The 27260-nt window shown below is 40.1% G+C and overlaps 2 protein-coding genes across 32 annotated transcripts in view; one reads left to right on the top strand and one right to left on the bottom strand.

The window, feature by feature from the left end:
• Nucleotides 1-3785: 3785 nt before the first annotated feature.
• The window catches only part of LOC112533251, a 46538-nt gene continuing 23063 nt past the window's right edge, over nt 3786-27260 (top strand). For 9 of the 28 annotated variants that reach the window (XR_006931277.1, XR_006931274.1, XR_006931259.1 and 6 more), the window contains exons 1-8: nt 7895-8136; nt 11729-11792; nt 13879-14004; nt 18414-18458; nt 22491-22640; nt 22810-25326; nt 26571-26710; nt 27044-27093. Coding sequence is in view for 1 of the 28 variants with exons in the window: in XM_046899740.1 (XP_046755696.1) it covers nt 10884-10946; nt 11729-11792; nt 13879-14004; nt 18414-18619 (459 nt within the window). In the remaining 27 variants the exon portion in view is untranslated. Of the gene's footprint in view, nt 4914-7894; nt 8137-9014; nt 10947-11728; nt 11793-13878; nt 14005-18413; nt 21498-22490; nt 25327-26570; nt 27094-27260 lie in introns of those variants that run through there. The other 19 variants (XR_006931258.1, XR_006931271.1, XR_006931270.1 and 16 more) reach the window with 19 other exon arrangements.
• The window catches only part of CDH13 (cadherin 13), a 432936-nt gene continuing 421513 nt past the window's right edge, over nt 15838-27260 (bottom strand). For all 4 annotated transcript variants that reach the window (NM_001396286.1, XM_046899390.1, XM_040707017.2 and 1 more), the window contains one exon: nt 15838-21497. In NM_001396286.1, coding sequence (NP_001383215.1) covers nt 21490-21497 — 8 coding nt within the window. In that variant the 3' untranslated portion in view covers nt 15838-21489. The remainder of the gene's footprint in view (nt 21498-27260) is intronic.

Here is a 27260-nt window from a genome sequence, read left to right as displayed (position 1 = left end):
ACAGCAATGGCTTGAGCTAATTCCCCCAAAGATTAGTCTCTGTTCCTGGAAGATAAGTGCTCTTGCCTTGTTTCTTTGTGTTGGATTTTTATATAGTACCTTTTGTAGCACTGCACCATTTCCATATGCATGTACCATACAATACTGCGTCGGCAAAGTCAGAGAAGGTATTATATCACACCTAATTTGGAAAGCCTTGGTGAAGGTTATCTCTGCCCCAAGCAAAGATACTAATGGGCTGAATGCGAGGCTGTTAGAATAATTTCTACTGAATGCTGTATTAAACATTTTTACTTTCCCCCTTCCTCTGTGCATGGATTTCTGGATATTTTTAAAAGAAAAAAAAAAGAACAATTTAGTAGAGAAATTAGAAAAAACATTGAATATAGAAGTTAGTTACAGATAGCATATCCAGAGACAGGCTTCAGTTTGGCTAGATGCCTTAGATGCTCAAATTATTACCTACCATTTTTTGTTGATAGGGTTTGACGTGGAGGCCATGATAAGTGATCTGTGCTAGGCATCTTGGCAATCCAGTTTCAAACTTCTGTGATTGGATGCTCAATCTCCTGTTGTTATTTTTCCTCCCCAGACAGCTAAAAGGCGGCTCACAGAATGTCGTATTTTTTACCCTTTGGTTCTTACTTTGAAGATGAAATGTATTTTACACCAATGACCCAAAGCACTGACTGATCTGATAACTGTTTCCTCCTAATATATATTTTTAATCTGTCAGAAACAAAACATGAGGAGCAAGAGGTGATTTTATTCAGAAGGTGATCCTTTGTTCGTGATGTTTGCAGGAATATGAGAGGCTCCAACAGGGGAAACATCGATGAAGAATGCTTGTCTTATGAACACACTGCATTTGCAGAATGGTGGTATGCGTGAGAAGTCTCTAACATTCCTATTTCTACTATAGGTCTTTAGGTTTTTGTACTGCTGTTTCGCCATCAATGACGATGTGGTTGTGTGAGTGTTGGGTGTCCTTGGACACCTGTGGTCTGGGTTCAGCCAGACCTCTCTCCTGTTGAGAGAGCATGTTGATTTGGGTGGCGTTGAACATACAGGGTAACATTCCAGAGTTCAGTTCTCTGTACTGTTTAAAGATGTATGGGGGGGGAATGATGAGAGAGAAAAAGAGAGAGAAGTTGTTGATCTGCAGAAAGGGAGAGGAAAACACTTAAGGTAACTGCCTTCAAAGCTTCAAAGAAGCAAGTAAATATACCTTCATGGTAACGTCCCATTCTAGTAGCCTTGCCTTGGTTTCATCGCTGGCAATTTCGCAGCAGTCTTTCCACCTTTTTGTTGTTTCCCCCAAACTCTTTTTTTTTTTAAAGCAGATTTAAAATGGCTAATTGCATCTATCCTGGGATGTGTGACCTGTATTTCATAAAGATGAGCAGTTCAGTTAACTTCATATGTAGATGAAACTCAAAGTTTGAACCCAATACATAAAAAGGGATGCACACAACAACTTATCACTTTTTTCTTATGAACAGAAAGGCAAATAATTTGAGCAGGGCCTAATGCACAATTTTATTGAATATTTTTTGCCAGCTGTACTCAGGGGTATGTGACATGAAAACTGGTACTGCATTTGGCAGGCAGGCAGTCCCACTGATTTCACGGATGAAACCAGTTGTACGTATCCAGTGCAGGCTGGGTTTTGGGGGATGGAGGTGGGTGGCTCTGTATTGTACAACCTCCCAGGTTCTGTGGGGCAGTTAGAAATGCAAACCTGTTACCTTGGCAACTGCAAAACTGGATCTCTTTGGATAAGGCAGCAGCATATAAAATTTTTTCTCATTCACCTTCCTATAGTTGTGCTGTTGAATTGCATCAGATATCTTCTTCTCTGCTAAAAAGACCTCAGATGACTATAGAAGTAATAAATAACAGCAATTGTACAGAGTTGTGCTTCCAAAATTTCACTCTATGGGCTATTCCTGAGCTGTTGAGTGCCAGCTGACTGCAAGATGGTGGTTCACCCCCCGTATTTCCTGCTGTTAATATTTCACCAAAAGGCAGCTAAAACAGTAAGTCTACTCCTAATAACTCCAGAGAACAATGAAATCAACATCAAACATCCAAACTGCTAATACCAGACTTGTTCTCTTGTGGATTCTTTCTTTCCCATCCTCTCTTTTGCTGCAGTCAACTTTGTTCAATTTGAAGGCCTGGCTGTACGTGATTACTTGATTAATATGAAGTCGTATTAGTCTAGCTTCATAGGTTTGCTCTCATGTTGAAAGTGGGGAATTCTGCTTTGCATGGAGGAGGAGCCTCTCTGGAATACAGTAGTAGTAAGATTAATACCAAAGGACTTTGGTATCCATTTCTTCAGGTTTGTCCCGGTTTGGGCTGGTGTAGAGTTAATGGTATGGTGCCGTATGATGGATTTAGGATGAGAATAATGTTGCTAGCACACCAGTGTATTAGTTGTTGCTAAGCAGTGCATACCCTGAGACAAGGACTTTGCATAAGGAGCTGGGAGGGGACAGATTCAGTGCAGAAGTGGTACAGTAGGGGCTTTGTGTATAGAAAGATGTGACAAATATATTCAAAACCTTAGCACTAACAAGATTGGGTTTTTTGTTTGTTTTGTTTTATTGATATTCTCAGTTAATGCTCAAGATCACCGTGATGTTTGATTTGGATTGATGTTTTATTGGAACAGGTCCAGAGGTGGGCACTGAGATGATCAGAGAAGAGGTTGAGGGAACTGGGCTTGTTTAGCTTGGAGAAGAGAAGGCTCTGGGGGGACCTCATTGTGGCCTTCCAGTACTTGAAGAGAGCATATAAATAGGAGGGGGAATGGCTGTTTACGAGGGTGGACAGTGATAGGACAAGGGGGAATGGTTTTCAACTGAGACAGTGGAGGTTTAGGTTGGATATTAGGAGGAAATTTTTCACCCAGAGGGTGGTGACGCACTGAACAGGTTGCCCAAGGAGGCTGTGGATGCCCCATCCCTGGAGGCATTCAAGGCCAGGCTGGATGTGGCTCTGGGCAGCCTGGTCTGCTGGTTGGCGACCCTGCACATAGCAGGGGGTGAAAACGGATGATCACTGTGGTCCTTTTCAACCCAGGCCATTCTATGATATTTTCATATAGTCTATTTTGTAGGGTCCTGTATAATTTCGTGAGGATGATTTTGAAGAGTTCACTGTAAAAATGAGAAATACTGAAATGCTGAACTTTTCACTTAAAAAGGGCCTCCTGGCTTCCTCAAAGCGGTTCCTGTTTGGGGAACCAGTTACTTAAGCTTCAGCTAACCTTGGAGTATCCTGGGTAAGATTTGAGAAATGTCAGAACCATTCTGCAGTCCCTAACTGGAATCTATGTCAGTGTGTTAGCTTCGGTTTATGCTCCAATAACTATCAAAAGCTCAGAGAGCCATAAAACTCTTACTCTCCTAATTAATGTTCTGGATTCTACTCACCCTCCTTTCCTCTCAACTTTCAGCAAATTTGGCATTTGTGCCCAGCACTAGTTCATAGCCTTAGGAATGAATCCTTTTATGCAGGAAACTTCCCTATTGCCTAATTTTCTTCCCCTAATGGGGAAAGAATCGCCTGCAAACCAAGGTGCTAATTACATGATTGCCTCAGTGACACAACTGCTGACTGACTACCCTTACTCCACTTATTAACTAGCACTAACTAATGACTTGGCTGCTATTAAGCTGTGGCTGACATTAAGTTGCAAACTCAGTGCAGTAGCTCTGCATGCCTGTAGCTATCTAAACCCCTGTAATCTTAAAACCAGATTATACTTTTATCTGCAGAAAGAGAAGTTTCATGTAACGATGTTTACTTTACTTGCAGATGTCAGTGAAAGGGCTAAAAGATTTCATCTCGGCTGCACCATGGTTTCATTTACTGCTTATAAAAAACAACATAACAGCTCATGACGATTTAATCTATTTTTTCCCAGAAGCATTAGGTTTGTTTGTGTACAAATCCATGAATTTTTAGGTGGGTTCTTGGTTCTTTTTTTTCCCTAATTTCATTTTGGGTTCTCTGCTTGTAGAAAGTCAGCTAATTAGTTTTTAGGCAAAATTAATCTTCAAGTGACACTAGGAGGTGAGAAGTTAATTCTCACTCCTTCCTTGTTTCTTTATGACTGCCTAATTATTCATGAATGTAGTAGGGGCTGTGCTCTAGAAAGGCAACTCAGCATGGGGTTAAGCAGTGCCCCAGCAGAGGAAAAAGGGTAAAAAAATTTACATATTTGACAGGCCTGCAGCTGCTTTGAGATTGTCATTCTCCAAATTTCATTTCTGTCCTGTTGGTATTGTAAATTATTAATCAAACAATGATTACCTATACAATCCTCTTAATTTCCAAAGAGCCTTGTTAATAGGAACTAAGACATCTGCCATGTGCTCAAGAGAAAGATACAATCTCAGAGCCAAATCTTCCCTTGCATTATGCTTATGCATCCTTGGTTATGAATCAAGGAGCTTGGCATACAGAAGTATGATTTTGCTGTGAGGTAAATAGGACAAGGAAAGACTTGATTTCCAGTTTGGGATAAGGCCTTTTAAGAACTCAGGGAGAGCTGCTGGTTTGGGTGGTCATAAAGAATCTGCACAATGTAAGCAAAAAAAGGAAAGAAAAATTCTGCAGTTACTGTGGTCTGGAAGACAAATTGAACACAAGTAGAGATAATACAGAAAGAATTTGAATAAAATGCTGGAGAAGAGTGAGGAGATATGGAGATAGTTGTGGAAGAAATAGGCAATGAGGTTAAAAAAAAAAAAAAAAGTGTCATCTCTTACAAGAGCACAGTTGTATTTCAGGGATATCCGGTACAAGAAGCGACTGTTCCTGAATGATCCACAAAAAAGATGGGCTGAACTGCAATATTGGCAATATCTGAAGGAAAGGGGGAAGATGAAGCCAGAAAGGTAGGACTGGGCAAGTTTTGCATTCTTTCTTTTGCCATTATTGGAGTTGCATTTGATCTGCAGGGAGTGGAGGTGGTCAAAAGTGCTCAGTGGCTTGCAGAAATGAGGCCTGCAATAACACATGTAGAGTAGTTGGAGTCTGAATAGGGAAAGGGAAAGTGCAGACTCTAACAGCAACATTTGAAACAGAAAACTTCAAAGCATATAAAAATGACAGATACCTCACCTTTCCACTGTCTGTGTGCAGGACCCTTGGGGTCTCTCTCAGTCCAACAAATTTCAGTGCATTCCTTGTTTTCGGCATGTTCTGCTTTAAGTGCCTATGGGACTCAGTGGTCACTTCTTTCCATCACCCTTATGCTTGACTCTGCATCTGTTCTCTACCAAGACCAGCAGACCGGTGTTGCAGGTTTCATGTTTTCTGCCTGTTTTTCCTACCTTGTGTTCCAGACTCTACTTTTCCTCATTGATTTCTGCACTTTTCAGACATTTTACAAGAAATAACAACTCCCATTCTTGCCTGAGGGTCTCACCTTGGCTGGGGCGAGGCAAATGTAAGCATGAAGCTTTCCTCCCATCCTCCCTGCTGCAACCTTCTTAGCAGAAAAAAGCAAGCATACACAACAGAGGCCAGCCATCTTGGAAGCGTTTCCCAATACCTGCTCCCTCCTGCTTTTGCTTTTTAGACCACTGTGAAACAAAAATAATGGGAATATTTTGTTTAAAAAAGAACAAAACCAAAAAGAGGACAGCTGTTTGGTCAAAAAGCCACTGTTTTGTTATGTAGTTTATATTGTGATACTTTTGAAGCTGATTTTAACTGTAAACTTGGCCACGTGGTGATGGCTGTAAAGTAGTGAGTTTGCTCATTGCACTTTAGGTAAGCAAATAATGCAGGCTTTAATTGCAGTTGACTGTTGGTTTAGGAAACAGAGGAGAACTGGATTTTCAGTGATGATGGAAGAAAAGCTGAGGATCTAGATGTAGGAATAAATATTTACTAAAATAGACAAGGAAGCAGTCAGTCTTCAAACTTGTCACTGAGAACTGCAGATAGACTACAGAAACAAAGCAGTAAGTAAGAACTAACTTTGTATGCCCTTTTATTATGATACATCCCAGGCAGAATTTATTCTTCCAGTGGTGTGTATCCAGCCAATTTCACTACCTCCTTCTCTTGTTAAAATGAAAGAAAAATAACTTTATCTGAGAAAAAAAAAAAAAAAGGGGGGGGGGGGGAAGCCAACCATTAAGATATTATGCTATTCTCTTTCTTAAGAGATCTCCTGTCACAGTGATAGGTATCTTAGAAAAGAAATTGATGTATCTTCCTTTCTTCTTTGTGTGTTCTTGGTATCACAAGCTGTGCACAGCATGCTTTCAATTAATTTAAACTAACTTTCCATCTGCTCCAACAAATGTAGGATTTGAGTGAAAGACAGTATGATGGAGTGCCATGAAATGCACTAATAGCAAACACTAATGTGAAAGCCAGTCTTCTGTGGAAAATGTAATATCCATAGTGCACTCCTTCTAGTCTATATTAAAGGCTCACTTTTGAGAAAAATGTTTATTGTTTTCAATATTTGCCTAATCAAGATGGGAAACGAAAGCTTTCACAAAGGAGATGGAGTTCTACATTTTACAGAGCATAGTAATTTGAAGAACAGGATGTATCAGATCGATTCCTTTTTAATTGCCACTTTCATCAAGCTTTGTTATGGGATTATTTCATTATGTTTCTACACTTAAAGCGAAAGAACACAAATGCTGAATATGATTAGAACTTGGAACGCTTTGTTATCAATTCAATCAGAATACTGTGTGTTTTGTGACTATTCTCATTTTTCCCCACCAAATTAAAGTTCCTACAAAGGTATTTAAATTAGAAAAGCCAAGGCTGTAGCAAAACAGCTACAGTGTCTACATTCAAGTGATGACACAAGCTAAATTATAGTAACTACGTACAACAAAAGCCTTCTGCTGCTTAATGTATGCACTTTACAGCCATTACTACAGTCCTTTGTTTTTGTTTTTTTTTGGGGGGGGAGGGTTCCTTTTAGTACAAGCTTGGAACTTCAGTTCTGTCACCTGCCTTTCAAACAATAACCATTTAAAGTTGTGTGGTAATTAAATTCTACCTGCGGCCCAACTTCATTCCCTATGGAATCCTGGAGGATTGGGTTATGGCCTTCTTCTCAATTTAAACTAGCGTGTGAATTTGCAGAGTGGAATTATGCTGGATTCTGGTTCCTCCTCCCAGTATTTCTCACTTTAAGTGCTGTTCTCGACCCTGGTTTGACAACTTCAACTAATCAAATAACTGCAAATCAAAACTCCAGACTTGGTGAGACACACAGGGGAGAGTCGTGGCTGCACTGTGATGAGAAACAGCAAGGAGAAGATGATAAGCCTGTTCCTGGTAGTTATTACCTCAAACTGAGTATCATTTGCACTTGAAAGTGGAGTTCCATGGAGGATAATTCTGCACAGTTTTGCGCAGATCCACAGAAACCAATCACGTTTTCTCAGCAATTAAGTGCCTGAGTCCAAACTTACGTTGAAGACCGAGATGCTGCTCACTGGCATCAGTCTGTAGCTACCACCTCTCTCTAGGTTTAAATTCTTCAAGCACGGGTGGTTTTCCTTAGATCTGCATGGAAGGCCTTCATCCTTCGGCTGCAGTGTCTTCAAACCCTACCCATGGATTAAGCAGCATACAAGATACCCAGTAGTGTCATGGAGAATTCATATGCACAGCCTGAAACCTTTGAGCAGTGGTTGGACAAGCTCAGGCATGACAAAATATGTCAGTAAATCTGCACAATTCTGCCCAGAAAGGCGTTTTCAAAGGGCTCTGACTGCTCTGTCAGTCATGCTCCTTCTTCAGGCAGAATATACAACAGTGTATAATATTTAACCACCATTAGGCGTTTTTCCGTTTGGGACTGTTTCATGCACGAGTCAACCATTTAATCGATCTCCTTCATTGTTAGATTAAAAGTGGAGTGACAGCAAGGAAATGAGGGGAAAAGAGAAAATGAGATGTACTGGTTAGAAAATACCACCTAGAAGTGAGAGATTTGATATTTGAAATGAAAACATTAGTGAATGACTTTGGGGATGTTTTACTTTATGCCTAAATTGGATCGTTGGCTGAAAAATAATAACTCGGTCCTACAAAGGTATAACCTGGAAATGGGATGAAGACAAGAGTTAAAAGGTGAGTAATGGAAGAAAGGGATCAAGCATGCAGCAGGGCAGGGATGATAATGGTTATTTAAGGGAGGAAAAAAATTACAATGAATGGTAATTAGCAGTAATGCAAACACATTTTCCCTTCATAAATTGGGTGTTGGTGTCAGTACGGCTTGTGTGAATGCACAGTCAGGGGAGAATATGGCTTTAAAGTGGTAACGAGAGCACGAGAGAACTAGCTGAGCATCACTTATATAAGCGTGTGTCTATATACGTATGGTGTGTGTATCTTCTTCCCAACTGTTATCTGAGCAACTTGTATAAATGTAAAAATATTTTCAGAACCAGATGATTCTGTACAGCATACAAGAGACAATAATGCAGTTATCAGGTATTTAATATTATTCAGTTGTGCTGGCAAATTCACCTCCCGCTCCTTAGCAATGCTCATTACATGAAATAATTTTGTGTCCCAGTCCTGAGGGATGTGAAGGGTAGGATTCAAGACTCAGTACATCTGTCTGTGATCAGAAGGACACGTGCATCTTAAAGCTTCTGGATTCAATTCCGGAGCTAAATTTGTCTAGTGTAATCATAAAATGAAAATGCTCCAGCCTACCCGTCAGAGTGGTTAAACATTCAGGAGTAAGTCCACAGTTAATATATATCCATCGTTAGCCATTAATCAGAGACCATTTAGATCAGGCTGGGGGAATTCAAAGTATAAATGAGCTCTGAAAACATCAGATATGTTTGGGTGACAAAGCTATCAAGTGGGCAGGAGGAAAAAACTGAGCTGTAGCTAGATAAGACTTGCACTGGTGACAGACCCATGGGCTGTAATGAATGAACAAGTCTTGCTGATTGATTTACTCAGATGTTGATAAACAGTTTGCTATCCAGACAGGTCCACCATCTCAGAACGCCACTGGTCTCCTGGGAGTCATTCATTGACGGGCAGCAGGACGGGGAGGCGCTGGGTTTCCTTCTGCTCAGGAGGACCTTTCTTTTTTTAAGGCTGCACATCATTCCTGGGCTGCTGACTGAATATAGATGTGGTTTAATTTTATAGTAGGCTATTGGTAATATATATTTCTTTATAACGTGGGAATTGATTTAAAACATGTAACGCTTTCTGAATGACTTCCAGACATAAAGTTTTAGCTTTCCGGTCTGAAAATATTGACTGTAATTATTAAATGTTTAAGGTGCTCCACTGGTAGTAGAAATGTATTTTGAGTGCTATTTACCATTTCCTTTGCTGAGCTGAATTTTGTTATAGTTTCTCTTTTTTTTTTTTTTCTAATTAAAAAAATCAAATCTTTCCTACATGATTAAAATACCTTAGAGGTAATTATTAGAATTAAGCACCTGGCTATATGAAGTATGTCATCTGAATTCGCAGTCAAGTAGCCATAGTTGCAACAAATTTCTTTTTTTTTCTAGAATCCTATTTAAACAGCATTTTTTGTATATTTCTATTATTATTCTCATTTTGTTCTGGTTTGTAAAGACTGATTTTAAATTAGTAAACAGGCTTTCAGTGCTCATGGTAGGTCCTAGATAAGGTGCAAAAACAATGCTAAAATATGCAGTGATAATTGAGTGTCAATTTAAGAACATGTTCCCCGTTGAACAGGTGCCTGTAGTTTGCTGTGAACTTGAGGTTATTGTTAATACACCGTTAACAGGATCCCAGGAGTTTCCATGCAGTTAATTTCACACTTGGACATTGCAGTATTTGCAACAATTCACAAAGTTCAGAAACGTCCAGGAGACTTTGGCAGGGACAGCCAAGCAAAATGCTAATAAGGAAAACAGAAGAGAAGTCGGAGCCAGCTCTCGGCTGTTGCCAGACTCCATCAGCACTACACAATGTTGACACGAAAAAAAAGAGCTCTTTCATCTCCTGCAGCCATAAACCAATGGGGATTTTATTTATTTATTAACAGAGAAATAACAGAATGAAATAGAAGGAAGGGCCTGAAAGGAGCCCATTGTGTTAGGCCAGTGACATCTCTCTCAAATGAATGAGGATCCATGAACGAACCTTGTTTCTTAACACAGCTCTGCAACGCAGTGATCCGGCAGTCAGAGCTGTGTAATTTACAGGGTAATTTACAGTTCTGCAGACTGGGAGGAAAATACGAGCAAATTAAAACTGATCTGATTAATAGTCTTATGCTGTGGTGTAAATACAAGAGTTGTATCAGTGACGTATAATGTGTAAAGCAGTAGTCAGCCAATTGGGCTACCAAGGTCTTAGGTCAGTCAAATAACAAGAAAGCATTAGATATATGTTTTACTTCAGCTGGGAGCAGTGAAGCAGTGTTATGTAATGAAAGACTGACCTCCAAAGGGCAGAAATCAGAGTAGGCTGGCTTATAAAGTTCCCACTGACAGGACCCAGGACTCTGGGCATGTGGGTCATGGTTAACAAACAGCATCATCAAGCTTTATTTTGCCTTTCAATCCAAAGATCATCCTCGATTTTTGGATGAATAAGCATTTTTAGTGCATCTCTTGAACAGGACCCTCTGCTACTTTATCTCTTGTGATGCTCTTGTATCAAAAGTGAGTGTCAGGTTTTGACTCAGTAACTTCCTTCTTCTAAAAAGGGTAACTTCTGAGTTAAAAAGAAGTAGAATTTAAAAACAGAAGTATTGTCATGCTTCTTGAACGGTGTTTCCTTAGAGATTTGGCATCCCTTCATCCCTGTTATGAGAAGGGTAACAAGATACATTTCATGAAAGTCTGGAGTATAACTGCTAAATGTCTTCTGACATGGAAGAAATTGGACAGCTCGTACAAACAGTTCTTGAATCAACAGCCTTGGTAAGAACCAACTAAGCAGGATCTCCCATAGGAAAATACACTGCATGACTGAGGGACTAAACATCCCGAGAATTCTGTTAAGCTTTCTGGTCTTTTGGGTGTTTCAGACTTGTTTGCTTAAAGGAAAGATGCAGAGAGCCAAGGGTGGGGTCTCCAGAAACCAAATAACAACTAAACTTGTTATGGGGATAAATAATGTCTAAATCTAGTCCTGTTGTTATTTCCTTTTAGAGAGTATTTTTCCAGATATTGTGAAGACCTGTGTTAGAAAATGTTTTTTCCAAATTTCCTTTCAAAACAAACAAATAAACAAAAGAGTGTCCTCTGCAAAACCTGAATGTAGCAGGAAATCCATCTGTTGGGCTAATGAAGGTGACACGTATAGGTTTGTTCTGCCTACTGTCCCCACTTCCATCCCGTTAATTGATTTTTGAACCACCCCAATTCCCATATTAATTAGTCTGTAGTAGGTTTAATTGCATTCTAGTACATTTTTTCCCAACGAACTGAACTTTTTAATGAGTATTCACTTCTTAATAACAGATTTTAAAAATAGGCTATTCTTTTGTGGGAGAGGGTAATGAAGCTCCTCCCCTTAGTTTCTATATTTGTATATGTGTACATATAATATATGTGCGTGTGTTTATAAATATATACATGGACATTTTTAATAGTTTGATTTGGACACTAACTAGTCGTTTTTGTTTTGCTCTTCATTATAAGCGAGTTGTGTGATACTTAATGTATGTACTGCCTTTCTCTCCCTTACTCCATCTAAGCAGGGCAAAGACAGTGAGGAGATGCAGCAGCAAGAGGGCTTCTTTTTAAATCTGTTGCATGAAGAAGGTAAGTCTTGCATTGTGCCCATTCGACCCCAGAAGACAGAGCTAGATACAGCACACATTTTCATTAGCTTTGTGTACTCAGTGTTCATTTGCTGAAGAAAATAGTATACAGTCCTAAGGAACAGAAACTGAGAATGCAAGAAAGCACTGCAGCCCTCAGGTTGTGTAAATGATGACAGCAACTATAGCTAAAAGTAAGTTTGTCATGGCCCTGTGATGGCTGGCTGAGGCTTTGGTCGCTGCTTTGGAGGGTTCAGCTTCCATCCTGTGTGAGATTCTGGCACGAGGTGTCTCTCCAGCCTGGCTCTCAGGAGCTGTGCTGGCCAGGAGGCTGTCTCCAACCAGCTCTGCTCCCAGCATGGTTTTCAGCAGAACCCTGTGAGTAATTCTGTACTTCTACCTTACATTTGCTGTCCCTACCACCAAAACATAGTGTGAAGAGGGTGGTTTGTGGTCTGATGGAGGTAGAAACGTGAGAGAATGCAGCATGATGAATACACAGAGGTCCAAATCCTGCAGTCAGCTTTGCCAGTGCGGTGGTGAGCAGCTGCACTGAGCCTTTGGCAGCACTGAGCATGTAGGACTTTTGTTCAGCTCAAAGAAAGGATTACTCTCTAGAGCCGTTATTGTTTCAGCTTCTTTATGCAGGATCCAAAAGCAAGCACAATTCAAATTAATGTTTTTTACCATCAGTAGCAATGGCAAAACTTGTTAGGCACTGTGGCTAGGCTTTCCAGCACTGGTCTAGATCTTACACAATGGAGCTAATAGCTAAAGCTTGAATACATAGGTTTTATCAGACAGAAAGTTTAAATCTTTCCTTTAGACTCACAGTCTAGTAACGAGGGTTATTCTAATTACTATGATGTATTGTTTGTGCTTCGCTTTACTGGTGAACTCTGTCATGTTTGCTATCATCCTTTTATGAATTAAGTATCCCTGATCTCGTTTTTTTCTTTCTGGCAATCCAATATACAAAAGACTGAATATCTGTTAACTGGGGCACCTGTTCTCTCTAGAGGTATTACTGGTTTTGCTCAATATGAAGAACGACGACAATTAACTTGGAGATGCAGGAAGCATTTCAGTGTATGTTAGCGCACAATGACTTTTAAGAAAGGAAAGAGCCTATAGTTATCTAATTATTTTAACTGTTAATGGGGGAAACATTTCAGCTCTCGGTCTTCTACATACTGGGGATGGCAATGGAGAGGTGGTTCAAATACCACCAAAAGCCTCCTCCCTGTGTACCAGCCAGTAACACACGCTGTAGCCCCAAGGCAGGTTGTAATCCTTGTTTTATGGCTACTTGGAAGGTATCTTAAAGCACTGTTGTTTTACTGCAACTGATGAAATAGCACAAAAAATGAGACACAGCTGATGTTATGTTTCATTTATTTATTTGTGTACAAAGAGGCACTGTGATTTGTTGCTGTTTCCAAGTGCCTCATTATCTTGCCACTGTCCCTAGCAGATCAATTACAGCAAGGGTGGAGCTGACGAGATAACTAGAGTGGAAAAATTACCCTCATATAAAATTTGTTCCCAGGTGTTTGCTGGCATGAAGCGAGATAAGTAATGTAAAGGACAATGGCCAAATTTATAAAGGAAAACTTTTAGAAACCTGTTAGCGACGTGAAGATTTAGTCCATTCTATAAGCATTGTCTGCTATGGTTCAATGTCCTTCTATTGAAAATCCATCTTCAGTTTGGGAAGGCAGGGGCAAATTTTAGAAATAAATAAATATACAGTCCAAGAAAAGCTGTTATGAACATCCCTTATCCCAAGTCAATTACTTCAGCATTGTAACTTATTGCAGAACACTTTGAAAACAGCTCTTTAAATGTAAGACTCCAGGGCGTAGTATTTCATTCCGAATTTTCAGCATGCTTGCAGTAAACAAGCACTGTAAATACTTTTGCTTTTCTTGTTTTGGACAGTTAGTCATAAAAAGTACCCCCAGCCACAGCAGTGACGGTGAGTATCCTGCAGTTGTGTGTGAAAACATTAAGTTAGACAAAATAAGTAGTAACACAGTGTTGAAGTGTACAGGACTGCAGTAACTTACGTGCTGCTGTAACTGCAGGGGCAGTGAAGGTCACCGTGCACTGGGAGGTGGATGAGTGGAGTCCGGCCGGAGGCGTGGCAGCAGAGGACGAGCATCCCGGTAGTTTTACAGCAGGAGCAATGACCCTTGCTTTGTTTTCTGCAGGTAAGAAGGTTGTACTGAAGCCAGAAGGGACTGGTCTGATTTACTATTGCAGGAGAAAAAATGGAACTGTATTGAACTGTGCAAAGTTACTGAGTAACAGTAAGACTGCAATCCAGAATGTGCGGTGTTAGATGAGGCATAAGGTTGAAAGGGCAATGGAAAACTTCTACTCGGCTCAAAAACCTTCAGCGTTTTCTCTCTCTGTTAACAATTCCTTGCTTATGATTTAACTTTGTTCTATTTCAAATGCCGCTTTTAAGGTACGAGGCACAGCATTAGTTTAGGACAATGATCTCAACTGACACCAAAGGAGGTGATACTCTTTTGCGGTTGGCTTTCAGGTAACGACCTTTTGCTCAGTTAAACCACAAGTGTCAAATATGCTTTTTCATCCTCTACTTATTACGGACCACATAAAAGACCACCTCTAGGTTCAGTGTCTGATAAACCACAGGCCATCGGCAAGAGACACAAAGCAGGAATCCACGGAGGTGGGGCTCAGGGAAGGCAAACTGCAGTGGTTTGTACTCAAACATTTCCTTCTCGTGCTGCCCTCACTCCTACAGCTTCCTCTGTTCTCAGATGCAGTAAAAAGCCTTCTCAGGGATATTCTGTCTTTATGTCTCTGTCACTTCAGATAACTTCCTGGAAGATCTAAGGAAAAAAACCCAAACCACCAACTCAAGGCATTTCAGAAATTTGATGCTGGTTTTGTGCTGGAAAAAGAATTTCCAGACAAAGATGCAATGATGTCATAGTGCTCTGCTGACCATTCTCTGCAAGATTTTAATTCTACCCAGCTTTCTGCTAGTTTTTCTGGTCTGGGTTCTGGGCTGCTATCTATTATTTCACCTGCTGGGCCCTTTGGCAATGTCTGGGATCAATTGACAGCACAGAAAAGCACACAGAGCACCCCACTTCCTTCCTTACAGGTTATGAGAGCTCAGACAAAAATGAAAGCAGCTTCTTACAAACCTGAAGTCCTGCTACTAGGAGTGCGGCACACTGAAGATACAAACCTTGCCCATGCAGCCTGCAGTTGCAGGCTGATGTGCAGAAGGACCGTGCAGACTGTTTGGGCAACTTGATCTGGAGGAGAGCGTGTTTGAAGGGCATGAGGGCACTAAATTGTAGACTGAGACTTTGTGAGTCAGGGCAGGACGACGTATCTGTGTAGCTTGTACTTCCACAGCACTTAAGCACAGCAGTTGAGCACATCAGATGTGACCACAGACTATGGCAGTACTCACTGTTAAAAGCCATCCTGTAATCAGCCGTGCCAGCAGTGAGTGCTGCGCGATGACAGCAGTGCAGTCCTGTAGCTTCCCGAGGTGGGTCACTCTGATTGATGTTTGTTCAGCCTGTTTCGGTTACAGTGTGCGTTTTTTTTTGTGGATGTCTCTTCTACGTAAGCTGAAATGATGGTGGTAGGTGGGGAAGGTGACCAGGTGAAGCAGAAAGGAAGTGCAACAAAAATCCATTAAAGCTTCTGTGCACAGTCCAGCCTAGGGACGTCTGACCCAGGTTGGCTCAGTGCAACTCCTATTACAAAGTGTGGCAAAGCATAGCATTACTGTTAGCTGAATAGATGCTGAATAATCTACCGCTACTTTCCTGTGTGGTCAAATATTATTTACCTCTCTGACCTCCAGTTTGTCACTCTATAAATGTGGCATGATGATGAAGGCCACAATTCATCTCTGTTGCTTAGAGCAGTGTGGGAGTTCTTTGTGTTTAGCTCTGGCTATTCCAGCCTTTGACAGTCTCAGGGTCATTTTGTAGTCCTCTGTTCTTGCTGTACTGCATCAGGAAGGTCTATGCCCAGACAAAAAGTAAAAGCCCATACATCCTTTATTTGAGCATTTCACAAATAAATTACAAGTTTCTTTGCAACCACGTCATAAATCAAAACGTTTATTTACACCTCAGAAACAGCAAGCAATTCAGCAACTAGGGCCCAAAGAAACAACTGGAAAAGTAGCTGAAATCAGTATCTCTGAAAATCAAACAAAAATATTTTTCTCCTTGCTCGAGCTTTAAAAAAGAAAACATAAAAAATTTCTTGGTGATAAGTTAGAGGTTGTTATGGGGCAGATTGTTATGATTTCTGCCTGAAATGGCAGTAACAACACAGCTTGTTTGTACTGAATTCACCGTCACAGTTCACCAGACATGCTCTCATTCTACGGTCCTGAACAGGATGTGCATGCATGTACATACACATGCCTGTCTTTACATTCATTTTAGCCCCAGATCATGAAATACAGTCACTTATTGATGCAGAGAAGGAGTACAATGTTCAAATGTTGAATGAAACTTTCCTACATAGCTGTCCCTTTGAAAACAGTGATGCAGTTATTCTAGCTATAAACCCTCCCATTTTCACTACTGATGACAAGCTTATACACACACAACTAAAAATGAGTCAGTAAACAATTACAAATATCTTCAAATGATATAAATTTTATTAAGCGAGGATAACTAAAGGTTAGCATAAATACAACATGAGAGTTGGAATAAGCCTGGATTTCAATGTGGGGTGTTTTGGTTGTGGGTTATATTTTTCCTTCTTTTTTTTTTCCTTTCAAAAATCAATCCAGTTTGGCATACGTCACCTAAGCTGTTCCTTAACTCGTGTATTCATCCATGATTCATGGGATTAAACTGCTTATTTCAAGTCCCCATGTTGTATTAGTCTCCATCTGCATATATTATATATATATATTTATATATGTATGTGTATATCTCTATATATCTACATATATACACACACATAGCAATTGTGCAACTAATAACTTTCCACCAAGAGTGGATGAGTATATCCATTTCATTTGGACAAATACAAACCAACTAGCATATCCTGATGTGAAAACAGTGTAGTCGATGGGTCTATGGTTGTCAAAGTAAAACAGTCCGCTATACCTGCTTTAAATAGAACAGGTGTTACAACTACTGCTGAAATACTTTGCATGTTAACCCTAAATGTTGTAGGTCACAGGATTGATAGAAAATTATTATTATTTTAGTTATTTATCTTTTTGGCACGATTGGACAGTGTATCTCTCAGACAGTTGAGTCTGTGGAGATGTATTAAAGGAAAGATAGGATCAGAGTTTTGCCCTAAACTTGGTGTTCTCAAGCTGATGTGACTGGTTAATATCATTTATCTTGTGGTTTTTACTTTAATTAAATGAGTTGTTATTAAATCCATTCAAAAAGAAACTTGGCCTTTAGATAATTTGTGACGTAAAATTACTTGTGTACAAAATGTGTGTACTGGAAGCAGCTGAGACAAAGACTGGCAGTTTTCTCAGTGTCTCAACAAGAAGCCTTGCAAAGGAAGTGCCAATGATGTAAGAGTCGTTACTGTAACTCCAAATGCTCACTCTGTTGCAGTGAGCATTTAGGCTAGGTCCCTATGATCTGATTTGAAGCCCATAATTTAATAAATGAGGTTTGTATTACAGGGATCCCTAACTTAAACGACTATATGAGAGACTGGGACAAATTGTTTGACTACAGGCCACAGCCATTTCAAATAAAGGTTAAACCAAATTGGGTTGGGTTCCCCGGGGACCCATTAAAGTCATCAGTGAAACAAGTGAGCGCTCTGTGGGAAGCATCTGGGCTGTAGGCTTCTTTGTATCTCACAAAAGACAAACATTCAATTATATATAAGCAGTCAACGATACTGTGACAGATATTGCTGCTTTACTGTTGGCAGCACATCAGTAAAACCATTATGTGGGGAGGTCTAAATGAAAATTTTTGTTTAAGTGTGACCAACTGATGCTCAAACAAGTCTAGTAATGAAGTTGCTCTTTGATTTACACCAATGTTAAGTGGGAGGAGAACAGGGCTCAGAAAGTGTAATAGTGTTCCACTCGGAGCTGATTTTCCTTGCTAACCAGTAGGAAATTCAGCTGGTTTCCCTTTGATTTAATCTTCAGTCCTGCCATTACTGAACAAAATGTACATTCATAAATGCATGTGGGCATATTGCAAACACATGCATGAGGTGTACAGGGTTCACCACAGAGGAGACCTCTACCTTGCTAATAAACTCTTACTGATCAACGTCATACCCAATTTGCATTTTAACAGCAGATAATTTTGTAAATGAAGTGAGTTTTGCACAAGACATTTTGCGTGTGTCTCAAAAGGAAAATGAAGTTCACTGCCTTTCTGACTCCAGACAGCACCGTATGTCTGCAGACATACAAAAACTGCAATAAACGTTGTAGTGACCAAACTGGCAAGGTGTAGGAATAAGTGCTGTATGGCAAACCCAGCAAGCTTGGCTGAATGAGTGCTAAACAGAAAAACCAACCAACCAAATTTTGCAACTTCTGTGTTTCTTTCATAATGTTGTGAGAAAGTAATACATTATTTTTTCTCCTTTGTTACAGGAAATGAAAATCATCTTTTAAGCCTGAATCAACGATCTTTTTCAGGTAAGAAAACTCAGATTCTAATGTGGTTCCTCATTTGCATGGTGCCACAGAAAGTGACACAGTGGCTTGTTAAAAAGGGTTGGTTCTCAGGTACAGGTTTCAGGTTTCTCAGAGCAAATATTAACGTGGCAGCTTCATCTTCTCTTTGTGTGCTTAGGTAGTCCAGTGATTAGCTCCGTCGGAAGCCTAGAGATGCACTGTAAAGGCTGGGAGGCTTTAGTTTGGCTGGAGAAATAGCGGTACTGGTGAATGAAGGCTTTGATGCGTCTCGATTCAGAGCTTCAGCCATTGTATTGACTTTTCTACATGTCAAAAGGTTGCAGTGTTACCCGAGAAGAAAGATCTCTTGTCATCGGGCACAAATTGGTAGTAAGAGTCTTCCCATTGTTAGTGCAGTTCCAGGCAGAAGAAATTTTTCTTTGTTCTTGGTTTTGGATGCCCTTGGAATGATTCACCAAATGCTGTGTGAACCTTGGTTTAAATTAGAAAAGGGTATCTTTGTCTGATACTTGATAGGAATGACACTAATGTCAATGGGCCTCTTTCCAGAGGTGGGTTTTGCTGGAAAGGGAGAGGAAGAAAGCAAGTAGAAAAAGAGCGTTTGCAGGGGGAGAATATTATAATCTCTTTTATTCAAGATAGAGGTTTTGTAGATTAAAGCAGAGGGTGCAGTTCATCTTTGGGTTCATGTGGATTCATTCATTAAACGCGTATCCTGAAAATCCAGTGGTGTTATGCATTCGTTGGTTTTTCCTTTTGAAAACTTTGCATACAAATGTTATTTTTAAAAAGCAGTGATTGCTTATGACAAAGCAGCAGCCTGTGGTTACTACGAGGTGTGGGCAACAGAAGCAAACCAGAAGCACGCCCATGTTCGTGTTTGAGATCAGGCACTCCTCGCTGGAATGCCTGCGGCTGCCTGTCTGCCTGCTCCTGGAGCCCTCGCTCCATAGAAGCTCCCACTCACCCTACAGCACCGCTTTGCTAAGTGAAACACACAGAGCGTGCTGCTGGAGAAGTGAGGTCAGCGGGAGCTTGCATTTGGGCAGGGCTGCAGGAGTCACTGGAAGAGAGAATTGGTTCCTGTGTGAAGGCAGCTTGTATCTTACTAGGAAATTTACAGCGCTAGGGAGGTTCACAACACAAAGTTTTTTTTTCCCTCTGTTGCCATTGTTGTTACTTTTGATTAAAAAAAAAACAAAACAAAAAATGGTTGTCATATTTGGTACAATACAGGAAGTCAGAGAAAAGCTATTGTACAGCAATTTTTAACCACCAACACACATTTAATATCTAGTGTAGCGTTATGGAAAACTCAGTGTATGTTTGGACTCTTTAATGCTTCCAAAAAACTTTACTATTGAAACATATATGTGGTGTGGAAGATATGCTCATAATCTCACTGTAGTAAAGACAACATACAGTATGACTCATAGGTACTGTAAAAATGCTAACTAAAGAATGCAGCTGCAAAGTACTATTGCATAAGGAAGCTTTCTTGTTTAAACTTTAAATAAGCAAGTTTATTAAAATATTCTAAGACACTTACCTTACCCTAGTTACTGGCAAGCTCTAATAAAAGCCACAGTCTGTCACTAGTATACTTTTCTGTGTTAATTTTATAAAAATTTGGTGTGAGCTTTGATGGATCATTTACAATTTATTAACAAGATGATCATCTTGATACAGTTAAGTTTTTTCTTTTTTAAACCTTACATGCTCACAGAATAAAAAAGGATTCATAGTCATATGTAACGAACACCCTTTTTTTCCCCATGTCTGCAAACAAGTGTGGTAAGTTTACACACACAAAGAAATGCTCTTGTTACTCTTAACTGGAAACTGTGTGTACACGTGTATGTATGTATATATATATTCGAAACTATAGATATGTGTGAATACACTTAGGTAATAGGGCATCTGTTTTCCTCCTTGCACTGATACATGTAATGACAGCTGCACAGAGGCTGAGAGAGAGGCCAGTGCTTCTGGGAAACATCTTGATTTTGCTGTTCTAATCAGCTTCTCATAAGCAGACATTACCTACTTCGTCTGCAGAACTGACAAAGGACTGAAATTTTGTAAACTGCCCCAGCAAATAATTATCTGCAAGAGCATAGAGGAAGCTGAGTTTAGCCCCTTTAAAATCAGCCCAGCAGGTCCCATTGCTGTAGGTGGTGACCATATGGTGCTGGCTGTGCTGAGTGCTTCCCCTTGCCTTACAGGTGAGAGCTTGCGTACCCTCCCGGCACTGAGATGAAGAGATGTGCTCCCGCTGAGTCTTAAAGTCAGTTTTGGGGCATAAGGTGAGAAGTCCGGATCAGAAGCAAGCCGGGGGACTTGCATTTCCTGTTTGCTGAACCTGAGGTACAAGAAGTGATGCTGCAGAGCCCTGGGCCTGCCTTATTTGGTGTCAACAAAGTGGCTTTTTTCAGTGGTATGACTGCAATAGGCTCTCCTTCTGGCCACACTATAAACAGCAAGTACAGTAGGTTTAGCCATGTTGAATAGTTATGATTCATCTGTGGCTGTATTACTCTGCTTTGTCATTTGCACATTCCAGATGAATATTTTATAAAAGCTAAACCAGTCCTATAACTCTTCTCTCCATATAAATATATATATATATACATACACTCATACATATACAAATACTAACCCACAGACAAAATATTTTCTGAACAGTTGAATAGCAACAAGTCAACAGTTAGAAAAAAATGGAGTCAATCTGTTTTCTGCTCCCCAAAGGTCAAGTTTAGATGTCATGGTCTTTTAACATTCAGTGAAAATTCGCATAAACCTTGCATCTTGCAAGAGGAATCCATTAATAAATGGAAGTTAGGGCAGAGGCTGTCAAACACCAATGTATAGTCGGACAGATTAAGTGAGGTTGCAAATTAAACTGAATCTGGAGCAACTGAGGCCTAGTAGTGAAGAACAGTAACTGTAAACTGCAGTCTTCAGATCTGACGTTTTCTTTTTTCTCGTTGCCATGGCAACTCGGTAGGACAGCTTCAAATGTCAGGAGTTCCTACAGACCTAAACGATGGGAAACATGTGTGATTATTACCATGCAGATCACGCTATCTTTTAACTTTTTGTCTTATCACCTCCCCCAAATTACTGATGGAGAACGTGCACATTTATCAGCAATTTAGTATGAATTATCCGGGTTTAGGAGCAATTAACTGTGAAGACAGAAATCTCCAGGAGAAAACCCCAAAATGTTGCCTGGAGCATTCTGAGACCTTTGTGGTGCAAGTCAGGAAGTTGTGGTGCAGAGGCCTGAGTATAAATCTTGAGCCAGAACCTAATTCTCCCCACCTGACACCTTGTTCACTTACATTGGTGCACGAGTGCAAGTAAAATGCCACTGAGCTTCCTTTGCTTATGCACACTGCCTAGCAAAGAGCAGACAGACATATTTTTAAAAATAACAATCTATTTATGTGTTATGTGACTATAGCAGGGACTAAACGAGCTGGCATATTTCATTAGTGTTGCTACAGAATTGCAGATCTTACCTTTATTGTCTAAACTTTTAAATTATTATTATTTTAAGTGAAGGTAGCACAACTCGAATGATCCTTCCCATTTTAGATGGGCACCTTGATAATACAAAGGCAGTAAATAAGCGTAGAAAACCAAAGATTAGGAACTAATCTAACAGTTGCAGCTAATGGGTTTCTTTCCTCCAATGTCATCTGGCAGCCCGAGGACACTACTGAATTGCAAATATTCAGCTTTGCAGTGAAAACACATACGGCTGATATTAACAGAACACATAGCTAAAGTTCTCAAGAGCTCAGCTTAGAGCTTGCTCGGTACCAATGCTGGTGTGGCCCCTCTCACATGTACAGTTTCTGATGGCACACTGTTGGCTTACTGGTTGTTCTGGCTTTGGCTGGGATGGAGTTAACTTTTTGTTATTAGCAGCTCGTACAGCGGTCCGTTTTGGATCTGTGATCAAAACAGCACCGAAAGCAAAATGATGTTATAATTGTTCCTGAACAGTGCTCACACAGCGTGAAGGCTTTTTCTGTTTCTCAGGCTGCCCTGCCAGCGAGTGGTCTGCAGACACAAGGTGCTGGGAGGAGTACAGCCCGGGCAGCTGACCCCAGGGTATCCCTGACCCTCTGACATCATGTTCCTCAGTAAGAGCTGGGGGAAGGACATACAGAGGTATACTATTTGCATTCCCAAGTTAGTTGTGTGTGATGAGCTCTGCTTTCCTGGAAATGGCTGAACAGCTGTCTGCCAATGGGTGAATGAGTTCCCTTTTTTGTTTTGTGCACAGCCTTTGCTTTACTTGTTAAAACTTTCTTCATCTCAGCACATGTGGTTCTTTTAGATTCTGCCCATCTTGCCGGGATGGCTAACTCCCAGCAGCACGGCTCAGGACTCATACAGGTACGTGGCTCTGTGCCCTGGGAGGAGGTAACTGTGGTACCAAAACACAAAGGCACAAGTCAGGTATGCACATCAAAACTGACACACGCTCAGGAAATGTGAAATGTTTGTCTAGCATGCGTTGCATTTTACTCTTAACTGAAGAAGTACCTATAATTCTGTCTCAGATGCAGAAAAAGTAGTACCACAGTGGTCATTATGAGATGTTGGCTTGTAATCTTCACTCATTTGCTTCTCCTTTTGGGGTGAATAATGCTTAATATAATTATTGATAAGGCTGTTGTACTTTTTGTTTCTTCTTATTGTTTTGGCGTTATTTGAATTGACTTAAACATTAAATTCTTCCACTTGGGGAGGAGATGGTCTGTGCAGCAAGACAAACACCTGGAGAGCACACAGCAGCCCGCCCTTCCATGACCTCAGTTCTCTCAAACAAAGGTCAGTAAAGCAAATTAAGCAAACATAATAATCCAGAGAGGGACTGATGGGTGAGAATCGCTGAAGTGAGAAGTGCCACTGAGATTTCCAAATAAGATAAAATCTGGAATTGCTTGACGTGGGGATTTGTAGCATGCAGAAAATGTCTGGCCCCAAAATTAGAACCCGGACTTCTATATTGGAACTTTTATAAGTAAGAGTGCCAAAGTTTGAATGTGTTTGGATTAGGGATTGGCTGCTGCTAAATCCTCATAAACAGCTTTTTCTCCTGGGATAGTGGAAAGCCCAAGTTCAGGACTCTGATCTCTGAAAAGTAGTATTTCTATGTTGCAGTGAAGTTTATCATCATTAAAGGGCTTTTGTTCAAGCCTGGCTCAAAGGAAATAACACTAACTTTTGAATCAGCAAAGCTTCTCTGAATCCCTGGAGGTCTCTCTGCTAAGGACAGGCACTTGTATGTGATGAATGAACAGCAGCTGTAGCACTGAATTTCTGTATAGTCCATAGGCTGAAACTTCAGAGAAATTTGTCAGCAAAGAATTTGTGAGTATCACACACACTTAAGCAGCCAGTGACTGCTTCACCAACAGCTTGTAAATAAAGGGCAGTATATGTTGACTAATGAGCAGACCCCAAGAAAAGCATGTATATTTTACATCATGTTGATAGACATAATGAATGTTGGTACCTTGTCTCACACCTTGTCTTTCCTGAGTAAACTACATACTAAAACTAGTTCATTCAGCTTTAGCTATATGGTTTTCTTTTCCTGTACTAGTTGAAGGCTACCTTCTCTCTCTCTCTCTCTGTCTCACACACATACAGACAATATAAGCATACTTTTGGTTCTCTCTGCTTGCTTCTCCAAACACCATCCTGGCTCTTTCCTGCCTTACATCTTGAGGCAGTCCTCAAGATGTCCTAGTCCCTGCCTCAACTCTCCTTGTCCTTTTTGACCTGCCAGCTGTCTTGATACATTCAGTTACATGCCTGGAAATCTGATGCTTTCTTTGGTTCCTGTGACGACACCTTTTTCTCATCTTCCTATGACATCTCTTATCACTTTTTCTGCATGTCCTTCTGTCTTCATCCATCCATCCCTGGTTTCTGGGGAAACCTTTCTTCCCCCCACTTCAGTGTCTTCACCTTTTCCGTGACACCATCCGTATGTGTTCAGTGATTACTTCAGTGCTGACAGTTCAGAGATCTTGCATTCTCTCTTTTTTCTTTGTTTAGACTAAAATGTTGACCTCTGGCTCCGAATACCCCTTCCAATGTTTAGCTGACAGCTCTGCACAGCTAAAACTGAGCTCTTAAATCTTTCCCCTAAAGCACTCCCCTTCTTGTTCTTCATTTGATTGCTGTGGACAACACCATCATCCTGCCTCCTATTCAAGCTTAAAAACTGAGACAAACTAGAGAGCATTTTTGTCACAGAATCTCCTTCTTAGGTCTGTGTATTTAGGTTATGTCTTAATTTAGAGGTTTCTTTCTCACACATCATCCCAGAGGGCTGTCTCTAGCCATCCAGACAGCTAAAATCTCCTACCTAGGCTCTGCTTGGTTAGCAGGTTTGCAACGTCTTTTCACAGCCATTGACAAATTCAAGCTTCTGTGCTTCATATCCTGCCAGTCTTTTGCTGTACAGAGCATTTTCCTACTCTGTCACTGGCGCCTTTGTTACTCTAACTCCTTCATGGCTTCTTCCTGTTGGCATGCATGTTCATTGCTCATCCCTGTGTGAATGGTTTTTCTTGTTCATAGCCAGTGATGCCAACTTTCATTGACATGTTTTCAAAGAAAATATCTTCAGGCTTTTGTTCCCAGGCTTTCCTATGTAGTAGGAGGAGCTCCCTGCAAGCATCAGTGCTTTCTCCTTAACATCTCCTTTTGCTGATACATCAACAAAAACAGTGATGTTGGCAAAGGGTGCCAAGCCTGCTATGAACTCAGTTCAGCACTTTCACCAGCCTTAACAGAAGCTGTATTGAAACAATTTACTCTAAACGTGGTTTGGAAGGTTAGTACATAGCCTTTGCTTTTGTTATTTTTAAAGTAGCTTCAATGTTCAGAAATATGGGCTGTAAAATTTCTGTAGGTATTCAACTTCAGTAGGTCCAATAAGAATATTCAAGACCAGATCCATCTTTGTTCTCTCTACTGCATGCAGTGGCGATACAAAACTGCTTGCAGCCAAGACTGAAGTTAGACTAACATTTAGTTTCTATGGTTAATATCAAAACTCATCAATTACAAACTTACTGTCTAAAGATGTTCTGATATAGTCATATCAGGTGTTATTGGACAAGCATTCTGGCCAGTATCTCCCTTAATACAAGATCTACAGAAATTAAGATTGGCCAAAGTGTGGTGCAGAAACCTCAGTGACAAATACAAGCGGATTTACTGAAATAACATAACTGCTTTAATATAAATTCTCTGCAAATATGATCAAGTATCTGGTCCATATTTAAAATCACTTTATTTGCCCAGCTGGATTGCCAGCATTCATCATTGTTTTCTGTATAGGAAAGGTTTATTGTTTGCTTTTTTCTTTATTTTGCTAATTGATGAGAAATGAAATGAAAGTTCTAGAAATATATAAAGGCTGCCAAATTATTAATGTTAGTTCTTGAGTCTCGTATCTAAACAGCCAATCTAAAGGCTATAGGCTTCGACTGTTTACTCACAGACTTCAACATTTTTTTCTTTTTTTCTTGTCTATTTTATACTACACATGATTTACAGCTTGTAGCTGGCAAGAGCACATAAAGGATGTTGGTATTTAAGGAATACTATGAGCATAAAATGTGCAAATATTTTGTGCAAGGAGTATGTTTGTTAATCTATGCTAACTAGCTCTTTTATGGACTTTATGTCCTGGTAAGCCCATACCTGGCAGGTTTGGATCTGTACACTAATGATCATTATGCTTAGTAACTATTTTATTAGTATCATATGTAAATAACATCAGTGTATCTGTAGTTGTTCGCAAGAATAATTACATGTCACGTGTTGTAGGTAGACAGAAATCTCATTAAAAATAACAAGTGATTTGCAGTGTACAGCTGCAGACATGAATGCCAGAAAGATGGCACATGCATCATGTTCTCAGATTGCCAACAGCCAACCTCCTCTGCCTTAAGAGTACCTGGGGAATGCACAAGCAGCATAAAGCTAACATAACTATATAGAACTTACTTTCCCTAGAAATCACTCTCACTGAAGTCTCTAATGTGATTGTGCCCATTTTTAATCTCACAGGTCTCTGCTCTACCTATTCTACACCTGAAACATTCAGCTATGTTCCTTTTAAGATAACAGCCAAATAGTGAGGAAATGATGAAATCTTCAGTTTTGTGCATGCTGTCTGAATTATTACCGTTATAGTTAACATGTCTCAGGTAAGAAAGCATTGCTTATTATCATGAATGAATGGTGTTTGGTGGCATTAATATTTTAGCACTGGAAGACCATGCTTGCTTTGTTGGTCACAAAAATACCAACAAGAAATAGACATGTTGATGGAGTATAATAGTGCTATAGGAATATAGGTCTAAGTATGCAGTTTGGAGTAGGGAGATTCATGATGTAGATACCTAAGATGGAAAAAAATACCCTTTTTACTCCTACTAAAGTCACTTGATGTAGACTGTGTTTGAAAGGTTAAAAGAGTTGAAGTTGGTGGCAGACTTCACAGGACTGAGATCTTGAATCATCTTGTCATGGGGTTTCAGATACTGAATTGCTTTGAAAATTGAAAGAGGAACAAGTCAACTAATACAAGGTAAGTGCCTATAATATTGATTTCTTCAATTACTGTAGCCACCTGTCTACTCCACAGTGGACTAATGTAAGGTTTATCCCTTATGCTGATCTGTATGAAAAAAAAAAGACAATTGATTAATCTGAAGACTTTGAAAGATGTGTACCTCATGAGTCCAGATTATCACT

The sequence above is a fragment of the Gallus gallus genome, chromosome 11 (genome assembly GCF_016699485.2).
Source record: "Gallus gallus isolate bGalGal1 chromosome 11, bGalGal1.mat.broiler.GRCg7b, whole genome shotgun sequence".
NCBI lineage: Eukaryota > Metazoa > Chordata > Aves > Galliformes > Phasianidae > Gallus > Gallus gallus.
This window is presented reverse-complemented; position numbering and strand designations above follow the sequence as displayed.